Source organism: Camelina sativa, chromosome 17 (genome assembly GCF_030686135.1).
Source record: "Camelina sativa cultivar CO46 ecotype springtype chromosome 17, ASM3068613v1".
In the NCBI taxonomy this organism is placed as follows: domain Eukaryota; kingdom Viridiplantae; phylum Streptophyta; class Magnoliopsida; order Brassicales; family Brassicaceae; genus Camelina; species Camelina sativa.
In genome coordinates this window covers 5958122-5975318 of record NC_141896.1, presented here as the reverse complement: position 1 = coordinate 5975318, position 17197 = coordinate 5958122, and the positions used below count along the sequence as shown (strand labels likewise).

At 33.2% G+C, this 17197-nt stretch overlaps 2 protein-coding genes across 2 annotated transcripts; one reads left to right on the top strand and one right to left on the bottom strand.

Moving 5' to 3' along the window:
- The first annotated feature begins 10140 nt into the window (after nucleotides 1–10140).
- LOC104755688 (uncharacterized) lies at nucleotides 10141–14617 on the top strand. The gene is made up of 4 exons (XM_010478123.3): nucleotides 10141–10655; nucleotides 11178–11425; nucleotides 11521–12229; nucleotides 12337–14617. The coding sequence occupies exons 2-4, from the start codon at nucleotides 11180–11182 to the stop codon at nucleotides 14409–14411; spliced, it is 3030 nt and encodes a 1009-aa protein (XP_010476425.2). The 5' UTR covers nucleotides 10141–10655; nucleotides 11178–11179; the 3' UTR covers nucleotides 14412–14617.
- Nucleotides 14618–15680: 1063 nt separating this feature from the next.
- LOC104755687 (nodulin-related protein 2) lies at nucleotides 15681–16814 on the bottom strand. Its single transcript, XM_010478122.3, has one exon. The coding sequence runs from the start codon at nucleotides 16424–16426 to the stop codon at nucleotides 15947–15949; it is 480 nt and encodes a 159-aa protein (XP_010476424.1). The 5' UTR covers nucleotides 16427–16814; the 3' UTR covers nucleotides 15681–15946.
- Nucleotides 16815–17197: the final 383 nt, after the last annotated feature.

The window sequence follows — 17197 nt, the reverse complement described above, 5'->3', positions numbered from 1 at the left end:
GAATGAAGTGAAACACATCTCCACATGTATAAAAATCCAATAATTAAGGAGACAGTAGAAAAAATTGGAAAAGTAATAATGTTTCACATCAATTGATATTTTTCTTGTCGTTTTGTACATTTAATTTAAAGGTTGAATTTTTGTCCTATTAGTTAGTAGTATATATGTATATTTATCTCTATTTTTCTATATAAACAAATATATCATTAAAAAAACAAATATCAATTAAAAGATCATGCATATTTCTAATAAAATTTACAATACTTTAAAATCTTAAGCATTTTTAAAAACTTTCTGAGAATGCAAGGGTAAATGAATGAAAGAAAAAAGAATTAATAGTTTTTACATTTTAAGAGATGAAGATGAGTATTACTAATTCCACCACGACAACATAAGGTTACGTGACTGAATCTAACTTATTATTATTAATCCTTTTGATATAACAAACATAAAACATACTATGAATCTCTTCTTAGTCAAAGCAAAACAAAAAACTGTACCAAATAGATCGATTTAGGTTTTCTCACCTTTACAAAAAGCGTCGGTTTTGTTGTTGTACGGTGAACCTGGAGCGAACGAGGCTCGGACATCCCCGGACAAGGCCACAAGCTACTCCACGTTGTACGTATCAGAAAATGACAACTCACTTTCCGTTTTTTAAGGCCCATTTCGTATCTTAATGGGCTGTCGAATATTAAGCCTGCCTAATCATACATACCATGAGCGCTGTTTTTTCTAGTTATAACCAAATAAAAAAACAGGCAGTATAAAATACATGTTATTTCTGTAATACAATTTGTTTTTTTTTTTTTTTTTTTCTCTAAGTGAAAGCAATGGATTTGTATACGTATAAATTTATCATAGTATTTTTTGTTTTAGTGGACTTTTGGGTTGTAATAGGAGGAAACGTGAGCTGAGGAAATAAAGAAAACTGGCAACATTGAAGAGACATTTGACTTTTGCAAGAGAGCTAAAGAGATAATATTATTATTAACATTCTTACTATAATCTATGTGGGACACACGTTGGCTGTAGGAGTTGAATACCTTTCATTTATTACCCACAAAGATATGTGATTGCATTAATAAATTCGATCTAAAACAGTTTACAACAATTTTTTAATTTAGTAGTAGTAGTAGTATTTATTTAAAAAATATACAAGAGCTTATTGCAGCTTCGTTAAGTTTTCATTAAACATGTGTCCTTTGTTAATCTCTTCTTAAGTTTTTTTAATTAAATTAAGGGAACTCTGAGTTTTAATAGATTATTAACTATTGTCTACTAGTAATTGCTTTCATAAGTAGAAATGAATAGTACTATTTAGATTTACTTTCACTTCTAGATACTATTAAACTGATACTTTTATGAGGTTTGTTAGCATTTTTCATTAAAATTATAGTCCATATATCCTATTATGGTATTGCTTATACGTCTCTACCCAAACGCACGAGTTAAGACTTTGCGCATAATAGGTTAGAATCATGAGTGGAACACGTTGACATTTGGGCAGCCAATCAAACAGAAGGGGCCGGATAAAAGAAAAAGGTTGACGACAATATAATGTCTGAGTAAAGGAAGACTAATGAACACTTAAGACGATGAAGCTCATAACAAAGAGAGTGAGAGGGTCACATAAAAATCAGGTATCTGAGTCATTACTCTCTACTTTTTTTCTCATCCAGTTTCATAAATCGATAGAGTGATGATTTCATATTTTCCTATACAACATTATTTGTTAATGTGATGGACATGTAGAACTTAACCTGTTGGAGCAGATCTAGAGTGTCATCGGTAGGGAGCTTGAAGTCATTCTTGGTGCTACCATTGTCAGACAACAAACTGACCTGTAAAATGATATCACAATTAAAACGCACGTTAGAAATGTCAATCAGCTTGTTGCTGGATAATATAATTTGTGGAATTAGGCCCAATGGGCCTGAATATCAGAGTGAGTCAGCTTATGAATCAGTGACATGATGTCATGATGTGTTTTGTTGGTTTCTCAGCTTTTCTTAATATTGTCGACGACCAGGACAGGTGCTGAGGTAAGCGGGGTCTATGAGCGTGAAAGGTATATCTCGCGATGGGATCAAGATGACACGCGCCGTTTAATGCCTACAAAGATCGTATAGTTAAGTGTGCGAGCGATCACAGGTGATTGGTGGTGGAGACTTTGATGGACCCCTTTTGATTCTTGCGGATTCCCATATTTGTAGGTTCTCTTAATTAGATCGAACACAGATTTAAACATCGATATATACTGTATATAACATTAAGTGTTAAAGTAATACTTAGTTCGATAGATTATATTGGTAATATTAAAATTAGGATTATAGTTTGATGAATTTGTTGACAAGGGAATGAAGAATATAGATTATGACGGTTTAATTATATGATCAATTAATACATCAAAAGCTTTCTTAAAAAGCATTTGTTTGATGATTCTGAAACGTGTATTATTAGTTGAAATTGATGGAAAAACATGTGAAATAAAGCTGTGTACTGGAAAAGTTACCTACGTGTTGTAATTGTAGTCTAGTAGTAGTTACTACTTACTCTAGTGTAAATTCAGATTGGTATCTTGTAATCATTTCTATACGACATCTAGAAACGTCTTTAGAAAAAGAAAAAAAAGAACGTCTCCAGAACTAATTTTTTTTTAAAACGTAAAAAAAACAAAGAGATAAGTTGTCGAAAAGGAACTTTGCATAGCCTTTCACCTACTACGTACCTCGTTATTTTTATTTGGACGTTTAATACCCAATGGTTTTGGATTGGAATAAAAATATACCAAATAATAAAAACGTGTCATTTAAAACCTAAAATAATAAGTTTTGTTATTCTTGTACACACGATTTTTCAACAAAACTAAAATTCCAATTTTAACCTGGTTATCTAATTAATTATTAATTTTTAATAGATTTTTTTAGTTTTCTGTTAATCATATCAAACCGATAATTAAACCCGGTTCATAACTTAACCGGAATCTCAATTTCAAAAAATAACCGTAAGTCGATGCTATGCTGCAGTCTGAGATGTGAGAGATTCGTCATCTTCCATTAGTTATCCAAGATTTTGAAGCTTACCCAGATGGGATTGAGTTTCGCAGTTGCTCTAACCCCAGAAATATAATGCAATCTCTCACCTTAACTCGGTACCCAACTCCAATTTCCCCGCCAAGACTCAATCTTTACCCGCTAAGACAAATCGCAGTTTCTGTTCTTTCAACTCCGACCACCGGTATTAACCGTCGCAAGATGGCGTCGTCTCGCCGTGAGTCTGCTTCATTTATTCTTAATTACATAACTAAATATAATCCAAAAGTGAGCGAAGGTAGGAAGAGAGACAACAAGACTTTAACCAAAACAATAAAATCAAATACCAAAGCTCTCCTTCTCCCTGTGAAAATAATTAAACAACGCCAATTCCAAAAAGAATATTTACTTCACTTTTTTCTATGTTGAAACAATTAAACAAATCAATCTTTCTCCTCTGGGGAGAGCCTTCGCTTCAACTGGAGAGACTGTACTTTGTTGAAACCCCCATTTGCTAACTCAAACTTTTAACAGTCTTTTGGAGCAAACAAAAGGCTTTCAACGAAATCAAACAACACACAAGTTATATAAGAAGATTCTTCTGTTTCAGGCTGTGCAATGTGTCAAATGAAATCACCCGGATGAGCTTGATTTACTACCTTCTTTCTCTGGATCTTCAATCTGCTTCGGTAATAGATTCAAGAAGCTTCCTTGGTGTGTTGTTGTCTCACCAGATGCTTCATCTTCTGTTCATTTATTAACCGTCGCGAGATGGCGTCGTCTCGTCGTCTCGCCGTGAGATTGCTCGGTGGTAAAGATAATCTGGGTTAATTACCGGTTTGATATGGTTAACAGAAAACCAAAAAAAATTCTATTAAAAATTAATAATTAATTAGATAACCAGGGTAAAATTGGAATTTTAGTTTTGTTGAAAAATCGTGGGTATGAGAATAACAAAACTTATTATTTTGGGTTTTAAATGACACGTTTTTATTATTTGGTGTATTTTTATTCCAATCCAAAACCATTAGGTATTAAACGTCCAAATAAAAATAACATGAAGTATTTTTTGGCATTTTTCCCCTTTAGAATATGATTGGAGCAAATATATATGTTCCATAAAAGAAACCGTAGATACTAAAATAACTATTTGTTTATACGTCCACTTCTAATCACATTATATAACAATTGATCATATATATATATGAGAATTTGTTAAAAATGCCCCTTTTGATATACTCATTTTCAAAAATACCCTCTTTTCTGGCCATTTTTATTTTTGCCATCTTTTAATTTTTAATGACCATTTTACCCTTAGATGAAAATTATTTTATTTAATAAAAAGAAAAACAAAATTTTCCCGCCAAAAAATTTCCGACATATTTTCCCGCCAAAAATTTTTCATAAAAATTTTCCCGCCAAAAAAAAAATTTCGACAAAAAAAATTTCCCGCCAAAATTTTTCCCGCCAAAAAAAATTTACAAGGTTTTTAAAAGGTTTTATAAGGTTTCTACCTTATAAAAGCCTTATAAACACCTTATAAACACCTTGTAAAGGCTTTTACAAGATTTTTTAAAGATTTTTAAAAGGTTTTTTAAACAACTTGTAAACGCTTTTACAAGATTTTTAAAAGGTTTTAAAAGGTTTTTAAAAGGTTTTTAAAAGGTTTTCAAATAGTTTTTAAAAAAAATTTTAAAAGGTTTTTAAACACCTTGTAAACGCTTTTACAATGTTTTTAAAAACCTTGTAAAAGTTTTTATAAGATTTTTAAAAGGGTTTTAAAAACCTTTTAAAAGCATTTACAAGCTTTTTAAAAGCATTTACAAGGTTTTTAAAAGCGTTTACAATGTTTTTAAAAGGTATAAATTTCAATATTTTTGGAGGGAAAATTTTTCGTTTTTGGTGGGAATTTTTTTTTTTTGGCGGGAAAAAATATTTTTTCGGAAAAATTTTTCGATTTTGGCGGGAAAATAAAATTTGGCGGGAAATTTTTTTGGTGGAAAAATATTTTCGATTTTGATGTCTGTACATTCTTGATGGCACTCAAAAAAAGGTAATTTGGTCATTTTATATATAAAGAGAGGTAGTTTTAAAAATTGTCAACATGAAGAGATATTTTAAAAAAGAGGAATGGAAAAAGGGGCATTTTTTAGAATGCCCCTATATATATTACATTTTACATTTTATTGGAAAAAAATAAACACTAAACACTTACAACTAATTTTGATTAATTTGTCTTTTTTTCTACTGATAAGTACAAAAAATACAGGTATTTTGTAAAATACAGTACAGAATGATACATGCACTTTTTTTATATAGGATCCAGGCAAAGAGCAGTCATAGGTCAGAGGCTATTAAAAGGACAACCTAAAGAGATTTGTACTATATTTCTGAGCACAACAAATATTTTTCTAAGCTGACAAAATTAATGTTGTATATATAGTTACTAAACCAGGATTATACGAAAATTATGTATCTAAACCATTTTACAGTATTTTGGTTTACCAATAGTAGTGTTACTAACTTAACTTACATTTTTGTTTAATAAGAAAATTATACTAGTATGTAGAAGGGTAGAAAGGGAATACATACGTTGGTTCTGGAGACAAAAAGAAAACATTTGTTTCTCTCTCTCTCTCTCTCTAATCCCCATAACGATCTGTGTCCACGAATCTAGGATTCCGTTTCGAACTTACAATTTTTGTAAAGACAAAACAAACCACCTACTTACACCTTAATTACATCATCTGCCATTTTCCATTTTATTAATTCACACCCAGAGAGCATCTTCTTCTTTATTCTCCTCCTTCCTTTTTTCTCTCGTCTTTGTCGACAAAATTCGGTGATTGGCCCTTTCAAATTCCAAGTATAATAATAGTAGCATCCGTACACGCGCAAGCCGGTGAAAACGATGTAATAAACTTAAACCACAACTAAATTAATAACTAAAAAATGTTCAGTAACTACTAACTAGTAAGGTTTTTTTTCTAATTTTTTCAAATGGTCATATTTTTCTTCTTATCTGTTTGTTAGATTTTTTTCATGACAAGGAATAAATAAATAAAGCATTACAAAATGTAACGTAGTCACACTTGACAGACCACTAAGTTACACACCATCAGTATCTTAGTTATGCCCTTATCTGAAAGCTACTACAATGTCAATGGAGTATTATTACTTTTTTGTAGTGATTTAGGCCCAAATTCTATATTTGGAAATGGGCTTATCATCAGTCTTTTTTAAGGAGAAAAGAACAAAAAGCAAAAAATATACTAGATTGAAGAAAAATCATATATATATAATTATATACATATGGATATAGTTATATGCTTAGTATTTTATGGACAAACAGTCAATAGTTATATAAATCAATCATATACCTAATCAATAATACATACTACATTTTGAATTGGGTTATGACCTATTTAGTCCCCGGGGACTTCCTCGTTGGGGTTCATACGGATTTATTATACAGACTGTAGTAAGCTGGTTTTCATAAAGTTTTTGAAAAATCAAAATTAATACGAAAGGTGCAAGATATTTATACTACCATTTAAGATACTCACACAGGTTGATCATGATTACAATCGCAGTAAAATGATTAAATGGTAATTATTGTACCGTTATGAATTTGGTTAGATGGTTTATTCTACTTGTAAATTTCGTTTATTAATTGATACCAATAACTTTGACATTTTTTTTTAACCATTATTAGAGTAATCATTTGTTTTGTACAGTATGTAGTTGGAATCAATATTTTACACATGAATCTTAATTACGTTTGTATCTCTTTAGTTCTGTTTAATTCCGGTTTGATTATATCTCCAAGTACGGTGTTTCAGACAAAAAGAAAAGAACGAACTAAAACAGATCTGGATTAGCTATAGATTTTATTGGAATCTACTTTTGCAGGCTACAAATACGAGATAATTTTTAAGTGTTTAATTCATTGCTTTTTGTGTGGACAAGTGTGGTTTGTCTACGTTCTTTGATGCTTTTTTTTCAAAAATTTATGTAAAAAAACTTTTGGAAAGGGACTATCTTTATGTAACAACTCATGAGAGATTATTTATTTTTTTGCATTTAATAAAAATAATACTACAGTACTCCGTATGTATAGAACTATAGATTACTCCAATAAACTGACGTACGCGTTAAAGACGAGAGAGTATTTTTGAAATATAATTTTTTCTTTTTCTTTCGGGGTAAAAGGGAATGGAGGAAGAGCTAGTGGGAGACGAGTGGCAAATAGTTTACCTTTTTTTTTTTTTCAATTTCAGTTTCAATTATTTGTTATTAATAGTGTTTAGTGAAAAATCTATTTCCGATATGATAAAATATGAGACTGTCACATAACTTGATTAGCTCATACTCCCTCCGTTTCAAAATATAGGATGTTTTAAGCAAAGTACGTAGATTAAGAAGCTTTTACTTTTAATAAGTTCAACCAATTAGAAACAATACTACATAATATAAAATACTAAATTAATCGAAAAGTTACATTAAAATTTGAAAACATCATATATTTTAAAACAACAAACTTCTCTAAAACAAAAAAACTTCTCTAAAAAAATTGTCAAAAAAAAAAAAAAACTTCTCCAAAACATATTATATTTTGAAATGGAGGGAGTAACTCTATAGTTTTTTTTAACCATCATTGATATCCTTAAAAAACTTAGATCTATGTTGTTGAATCAATAATACGTGTTTTATTGTGACTCGGAAGTATAATTTTGTTTGGTAGAAAAAACTGAGGAAAATTGATAGTTGCATTGCATGTGTATATACATATTTAACATTTAATAGAATTATGATTACTATTTTGATTCGCAATGAAATCAATTTGGTGGGACACACCATAAGAACTATGATAGGACCCTTGACTGTTTTTCTTTTCTTTTTTAGTTTTCTGATGAGAGTGACATTTCCGAAAGTATACTTTGGACCACTTTTAAGGTCTATATCCCAACTTATCTTTGAACCCAAATAAAAGCATTTTAACAACTATTGATACTTGTTTATTAATTATAATTAGGACTACATGACCTTCGATCTAATTGTTTAAGGCTTCGATCGTTTTTTTTTTCTTTACTGATTATTTGAAATTCAGTTTACCTGATTTTCTAAAATAAGAAATCATAATAACGTTGGTAAGTTTTGAGGAGAAAAAGATAGATATAAACTTTGATTTTGTTTGTGATAAAATAGTTACCATATGTAGATCTACCATATATGTTACTCCTATAATTTATTCCAGATTTTATTTTTGTATAACTACTATTCTTGGATTTAAAAAAGTAAAAAAAAAAAGAGACAATGTCATAAATTTTCCGATGTTACCTAAAAAAATATACCAATACGGAATTAACCATGTGGGTTTGTGACATAAGAGACAAAACATAATGATGCCATGCCACACAACAGGCGAAGACCGTAAGGTTTGTTTGTTTTATTTTTACTTTTTAAGTATATAACTAATTACCAAACTTCTTTTTTCACGTCTAAAATACCAAAATAATTTCAACAAATTTAACTTTTTGCAGAATTTTAAGCTTTAATGAATAAATTTTCGAACTTTGTGCATATTAAAATTTTATAAAGAGTTTTGGTCACATCCATAGTAAAAAAGTGATAATTATTTTGTTACTCCTTTAGGGGTCATTTCTTCACAGTTGTTATTTATATAAATAAATATACTATAACATATGTGTGCTGGACCCTAGCTCTTACCAGATTTGATACCAAACACATCTCTGGAAATTCAATCCTATTAACAACATTCATTTTTTTTCATATACAAGTAGACCTTTAAACATCTAAGCTTATAATTAACCACAAGGTTATTGGATATCTCGTTATTCCATATTCTGATTCTGAATTTTGTTTTTTAAAGCCTACTTGACAATTTTATTGGTCATCAATCCAAAAATTTGTAGAAATCTTAATAAACTTCTTTAACTCCACAGAGAAAAAAAAACGAAAAAGTTATTCCACATTTACAGTAGCCAACGAGATAGAGCCTATAGAAAAGATTTTAGGTGGGACCTACATTTTGTTTGCTGTCAATAATTTATTAACTACAGTTTTATTTTAAATTTATAGTAGTATTTTAAAAAACTTGAGAGAGGCGTAATTGTCAAAAACCAGAAAAAAAAATATACAAAAAAGAAATTTAGGCCTAAAAACATAAAAAATGTGTTAAATAAAGAAAGCGTAATCAATGGGCAAAGGATTTACCATGTATATCCTTGACGAGTGACGACATGTTCGGTTTGGATTTTCATTTTTTTCTTTTATTTATTTTATTTGATTACTATATACAGAGTATTAATCGCTGTAAATAACAACACTTGACATTATATCATTCATTACTTCATATATAAAAATATGTTATATATATATATATTTTTCAAATACTTTAAAAACTTTCTAGGAGATTCAATATATACACAGTTTAAAACTTTGAAAAACTAATTAATTTATGGTAACTAACACAGTACGTTTCAGAATTAAGTTGTAGGATAGACCACTGACCGGTATAAGTCGATATAACCATATCAAACTATTGCAATACAAATTGTTTTGAATTTTCGTATTAACAAAGCACAAGAAAACATCCCAGAAGAACACATTACATCTCCGTTTAAATTGACCACACATCAGCATAAATTTGTTTATTTTTTCTTAGTAGACGAAAAAGTAATTAAATACATTAATTTTTTTTTTTATCTTAAAGAAAGCATTGAAAAGAAGATGAAGAGAACCTAGAAGATAACCCCCATTTTAGATTTCAGCAATAATTTTACTTCTACTGCTCACTGCTCAATTAATATATTTTTTTTTTTGTTTGCAAGAAATTTTTATTGAAACATGTAATATAAGATATTTTAACAAAAACAAATTTTTAAAAAATGGAAATATCCTAACTATAAATAGAATTTCTTATATAGAAAAAAAATCCAGTTTATCACTTAACAAACAAAATAAAGAAATAGTTTCACGACTCACGAGGCCAAAAAAACTAATATCATTCTGATATTTTGGAAAAATCCTGATTTTTCTCCTTCTATAATATGTATTAAAATGTTAAAATTTTTATTATTACATTCCCACAAAAATAAATAAAAGTGAGTTAAGAGAAAAAAATAAAAAGGGAGAAGAAAAAGCAGAGAATAAAAAGGGAAGAGAAGAGAAGACCGGATGTTGACAAAAATAATTTTCATGTCACACTGTTACAAAAGCCAAATCCCCCCTCTCCGTCCTCGTTTCCTCCTTCTCATTTTCGGATCTTTCTTCTTCTTCTATAATATAAACAAACTCTCTCTCACAACCTTCTTTATCATCCTCCTCCTCCCCTCCCCCTTCACAATAGAAGCAGCAGAATTTTTATGTTTGATAAAAGAGAGAGAGAGAAGAGTGGCCCAGTAGATCGAAAAAGATGACGATCTAATTTTTTCCATTAATGGTGTTTTACGCTATAACTCTTATACCCTTCACCCTCCCCATTTCTCTACTTGAGAGATTCGACTATTTTTTTTTTTATATATAAAAATTAAATTTTTAATTTCTTCTGAGAAAGTATCGAAGACGAGCTTGGCGATAAGAGGATGTGGGTTTGAGGTAATTAAATCCATAAAAATCCCATTTTTATAATCTCTTATTAATTGGGTTTAGTTTTGTCTTATGAGTTTTGGAGTTTGGAGATTTCCCAATTTCACTAGATAGATTATATATAAAGTAGTATTCTTTCTTCTCAATTTGGTACAATCCTCCTTTGTCCTAATATGTTTCAGATTCTTTTTTGTTATCTAACTTATAGATTTCAACTTTGATTTTTTATTTTAATTGCTCAAGATCCTATTTTGACTCGTCGGCGTTTACAACTCTCATCCCCTGAGTCAAAACCCTCTTGCTATATATATATATATATATATATATATATATATATATATAGTGTTTACTGTTTGACTTTTGGATGATGAATTTTTGGGGGATTTTAACTAGATAAGATGGATTACGGCCTCATGGAGCTTTTAAAGTTCTTGTTTATGTGGGCAATTTCAGTTTCTTTGAATTTCAGATTTGTTCATCTCTGGCGGAGACTGAGGTTTTGTATTTTTTTGTTTGTTTGTTTGTGAGCAGGAATGGGAACAAAGGTGCACTGTGAAAGCTTATCTGGTGGATATCATCACTCTATGGGAGATCTCAACAAAGAGTCTAACGGTTGTAGATGGCCATTGTTCTACACTGACACTAAAACCTCTGCTGCTCCTCCTGCTGCTAATGATCAATGCTACAATGCCTTCCCGTCCCAGACTACTTCATTTGGTTATGACAAAGATGTTGTGAGAAGGACAATGCTCGAACACGAAGCTGTTTTTAAGACACAGGTTTACTTACTTGAATATTTTTCTCCCTTCTCTGGCATTTTCAGCTTTATTTTTGTTGATTTGTGTTTTGTGAAATTTTGATCCTTTATAACCAGGTTTTGGAACTTCACCGGGTGTACAGCATACAAAAGGATATGATGGAAGAACTGAAAAGGAAACAGTTGAATAACGAATGGGCTCCAATTGAGGCATCGTTTTCATCTCAAGCTACTAATGTCGATGCCCGTAAATGGAAAATCCCTACTTTCCCGGTTTACGATAGGCCATCCATGTCTGTGGTTGAGGATAATGGCCATTCTCCCATGAAAGGAAGCAGTTCTCAAGTGGTTGTTGGCCCTGTTTCATGGCAAAATGGAGCTAGTTCCAAGAATGTTGAAATGTCTGAGGCTAGACCGACTAAAATCAGAAGAAAGATGATAGACCTTTGTCTTCCAGCTGATGAGTACATTGATGACAATGACGAAGTCCTGGAGCTAAAAGATCACAGGGTTTGCAGCACCTCTAGTCAGCTTCCTAATGGAGATGTGAAGACTGAATCTCGCGGAGATGGGTTGAGGATTAAATATGGCTCGAGTAGAAGCAATGGTTTGGCTGACTTAAATGAACCACTTAATGCTCAAGAAACGAACGAATTTGCTTATGGTCATCCCCGTGACTTGCGTAATGGTGAGTTTCAAGGCCATATTCGCGACTATGGAAAATCTCTGAACTCGAGTAGTGTAAGGGAGCATGTTCCTGTTGTCTCTCTGCATTCAGATGAGAACAATAGACCAAAAGTTTGGCCACATCAGCCCTTAAGAAATGGTAAGATGATCCATCATGTTGTAACTGCCATTGTTGGATTTCTTCCCTGGTTACACGTGTTTCTTATTTTTTACCAATGTTTTTCATGTAAAATCTGCCATATGCAGATCATTATACTGGCACACACAAGTCTGCTGCTCCATTTTTTCAAGCGGCCAAGCCTCTTGATTCGTCGTCTCAGCATATGCAAGTTCTGATGAACAGTTCACAAAGAGTTACGAGTGTACCTAATTCTGGTCCACCAAGTAAGCCACTGTTCTGGAGAGAAAGAACGTTTATTGATCTAGAGGCTGATACTGATACCAATAGTAGTCATGAAGCCATCACTCATCAAAATCACGTGGAGTCAAGTTTAGCTTCTCACCAACAGCGCCACTTGTATCCGTATAATCCTCCAGATTCTGCTGTCTCGTGGAACCATTTGCAGTCTTCTTGGCAAAATCCTGGTTTTGGATTTTCTCAGAAAGTTGCTTCAGCACAGAGGTATCCGGTTCTAAACTTGTCTGACACACTGAGTGGTAATACTCAGAAACAAGGGTTTCTTGGAGATAGGTTGCAGTATGAAAACAATTCTAGATTAAACTCGGGGTGTGGGAATTCCAGTCGGTTAAACCACAACATGTTTTACAATGAGTGTTCCTCTTCATCAAAACCGAAGTTCGCAGGGACTGACTCTAATTATCCTAACGGAGGAAGAAGTGACTACAGCTCGGAGATGAAGTTTGTGAGAGATTTGAACTTAAATGTGACACTTTCAAATACTTCTGTTGTTGAAGTCAGAAAGGATGAAGAACGCTTGGCTACTTTACCATGGCTTAATAAACCCAAGCCTGTTTGTAACTCTGAGATGGCTGATGGGAAAGGGAATCTGAAGAGTAATGATGTTGTTCTGAGTTCTGCTAGTAAACCATTGGATATTAAAGATGAGGCAGGAGACAAAGTTCAGAATAGTATGTGGCTAGAGAGGTTAAAGTCTGGTTCTTGTTCCAGTAATCCGGAGACTGAGAAGTTTACTGCTAACATGGAAATTCCTGGATCTGCTTTTAAAGATCAATCCAATGCAGGAAAAGGTAAAGTCCAAAACGTTAGGATGCTAGACATGAACGAACCGTGTGATCCTCTTTGGGATGAAGATCAGCAAACAGAGGAACAGGTTGTGACAAAGGTTTCGGTTAGTAATAGGTGTCAGATTGATTTGAATATGTTGGTTAGTGATGATGAAGGCGAAAATTGTTCTGTTCCTGCCAGTTCAAGTTCAAGACAGATGAAATCGAAGGCCCCTATGTTAGATTTGGAATCTGTTCCTGAGTCTGATGATGAAGAAGAAGATGATAATATCTGTGGAGAAAAGCCATCAGAAGACATCCAAGTTGAAGAAAAAACTCTAGAGAAACCGCCAGAGTTTGAAAAACTAGCAGCAGAAACAATAGTTTCCATCTCTTCAGCTTGCCTAGATAGAGAGCCTGAAGTTGCTGCTTCGCCAGAAGTTTCTGAAACCATCATCCTTCACTGGTTTGCAGAAACAGTAAATGCTCACAAAGAGAATCTGGACCAAAAGCTCGATACTTTATCGAGGAATCAATCACGTTCTATCGAAGAGATTGATTACTTTGAGTCAATGACCCTGCAACTACCTGAGATCTCAGAAGAAGAGTATATGCCTAAGCCATTGGTTCCTGAAGACCTCAAATTGGAGGAAACTACAGGAACCACGCTGGTAACGAGCCAAAGACCGAGAAGAGGAAACGCGAGAAAAGGGAAACAGAGACGAGACTTCCAAAGAGACATTCTCCCTGGACTTGTGTCTCTTTCAAAACACGAAGTAACAGAAGACATTCACATGTTTGATGGGTTCATGAGAGCAGCAGGAAGCTCCTGGACTCCAACCGGTTTAACAAGGAAGAAAACCGGTACAAGAGGAAGACCAAGACGAGTCATAACAATCCCTGCTGAACCGGTCTATATCCCGGTTCCAGCTCCAGCTCCTGCTCAATATGTTCATCAACAACATGTTGTGAGCAATCAAAACAACAATGGTGAGACTGAAATGAGTTTAGAAGATAGAAGCTTTGCAGGTTGGGGTAAGATGACAAGAAGGCCTAGAAGACGACGATATCCTTCAACTACTACAACTGTAACTGCAAGTAACCAACGTTCATCATCACACGCACCTTTCACGTGACAATGATGTTTGAGACTTTGGGAAAGTGACTATGAGATTATTATTACTGTACGAGTACGATTTTTTTCAAAAAAGTTGTCGTATAGAGAGAGAGAGAGACGTAATATAAGAGAACAGTTTGTGATAGAGATTTTTCATCGACTAATTCTTTTTTCTTTTTCTTTTAGCTTGGTCATGAATACATGAAGATATTTTTATTCGTTCAACCACTTTTTTAATGGTGTTCCATACCGATACATTTTGACATACAGTACCGTTTCGGTTGATATAGTAAAATCTAATTCGGTTCGGTTCAAATATTATGATCTAATGGGCCTATTTCGGTAACTTGCAAATATATGGCCCAACGATGGTGCAGAACAAAAGGGTAATTTTGGAATGTGACACTGATTCTCGTGAACTGCTTAAACACTTAAAAAAAGACAATATCTCATCTCGCGACACGTCGTCATCTCTGGAACTTCGGACCGTCCGATCACAAGCGTCTCAGCTTTTAACTTTTTGCTAATCTTCGTTTTCGTCCTTGGATCGGTCGATATTTGTACTACACCCCCAAAATTTTCTGAGTCGCTTCCAAAAACCCACAGATCGTCTCTTTCGTTTGCGTTTGCTCACTTCTCAACGATGTTTAGTCGTAGCTCTTGCAAGCTTTCGCGGTCAATTCTATTTGCTGTTTTGTTTATATATTTGTTTTTGATCCGAAAGTTTCGAAATTTTTATGTTGTTACAAATGCTTTAGTTACACATATTGCATTGTCGATTTGGCTTACTTCAAAGGAACAAAATTTAGCAGCAGTAGCAACGTAGCACCAAATCTGAGATCGTGAGCTCGACTTATCCGTTTACAGAGGAACAATGTATATAACATTGGCGTATGAACTGGGACAAAACAGAGAAGTAATCGATTAACGTCGAGTACTATTGCTCCAAGCCATTTGGGTTTTGGCGTAACCGCTGAATTCAACTTTGGAGAAAAATAGGAGCTATAGAGTATTAAGTAACACTTGTTGATTTTCGGGTGTACCATGTTGTGCCTGGGAGAGATGTTCTAAGAGTTGTGTTGTAACGGATCCTTTTTAGTGGAACTGAGTGATTTTGTGTCTGGACGGTGTAACCAAATTTTGCGTGGGGCTGAGAGGATTGTTTGATAACTCTAAGCGTTTGTTTTATGAAATTAATGGACACATTCTAGATTGATATATACATCATTGTCTCTGTTTCTTTAATGTCCATTTCTTGAGGTTGTATTATTTTAGGAAAACTAGTAGCAATACCAAATCTCATGTCTTTATTAATTATTTAGTAGTGTGAATCAGGAAATGAAACACTAGTTTAACATAGAAAATTAAAAAAACTTTTAGAACACATAGAATTTAAAGAAACGGGAGAATAAGCATAAACACAACAACACAGATGGACACTAGACTATGATCACCTGAATTTAATTATTACACTCACTCGTCACTCCCCATACTAACATAAAACGATGCTTAAAGTTATTTAATTTATTATTAGACAAGAATTAAAAGATCAAATCACTTCATGAAACCTTGGGCCGTCTTGGCAAAACCTCCAAGCCCACCACCAGACTCTTCACCGTCTTTCTTAGCCACCGGCTCAGTCTGACTTACTGGCTCAGCCTGAGTCGTCGTCGGAGGAGGAACACCAGCGCCGGTACCGGTGGCGTGTGACGACTCGTAGTCGTTGAGATACTTCTCGGCCTTGTCGAGGTACTGACCAGTTTTAGTCTTTTCATCGTAGTTACCGTATTTCTCGGCGGCGTCTAAGATATCAGCGGAGGCTCCGGCGACCTTACCTTTGTCAAGTTTGTCTGATTCGTTACGAGCTGCGGCTTGAGCAGCTTCGGCAACGACCTTGGCACTCGCCATGAGCTCGGCGTTGGAAGCTGGTCTTGTGGCTGTTTCTGTTCCTTCGGCTGCAACAGGCTTGTTGTGTTCTGGCTCCTCTGGTTTCGAGCTTGAGAGTTTCTTAACTTGCTCGGAGATGAAATTCATTTTTTTTTTCTTTCTCTTCTCTGAATATAAAAAAATAGTTTGTGTGTTGGATGTATGAGTTAGGAGATGGAGGATATCTCTCTATTATTTATAGACTGAAAAAAAAAGATATTTATCCACTACAAGAATATTCTTTTTAGAAACTTAAATAAACGAAATCACGGAAGTATTATATGGAGAAAATAAACAGATGATAATTATTAAACCATTTAAAAAAACTGTAATTAATTACTATGAATAATACAAAAAAATTTCTAATCACTTTAGTCTATCAAGCTAAATACTCTTAATTAATAATGTTATTCACTGTTGAAAAAGTATAGTTTTGTTCGTTGAGAGGATAGACTAATTAACTAAAGTTGATATCATTATGGTTTCTCTTTGTTGTCGTGGCGGAAAAGAACATTTACGTGATCAGTTATTATTAGTATACAGTGACCAATGTGGTGTTCTCTTCTCGATCACACAATTCATACGTGGTCTTTATGCTACAAAAAATATCACAAAATATCTCTATGGAATTATCGTTTTCCATTAAAAACTGTCGGTCGTAGATTTGATGGGTGATATATAACTCCCATCACTTGATTTTGTCGGTTGCGTAATATACAAGTTACTTTTATAATGACAAAAACCAAACAGTACTAGGTGGGACTTTATCATTATACAGGTGTACTACATAAAACAATTCTTGCGCTTATATGAAGTGACGTTAATGGCCCATTTTTGATACTATGTTTGTACCTTAAACTGGATTAGCTTCACTAGAGT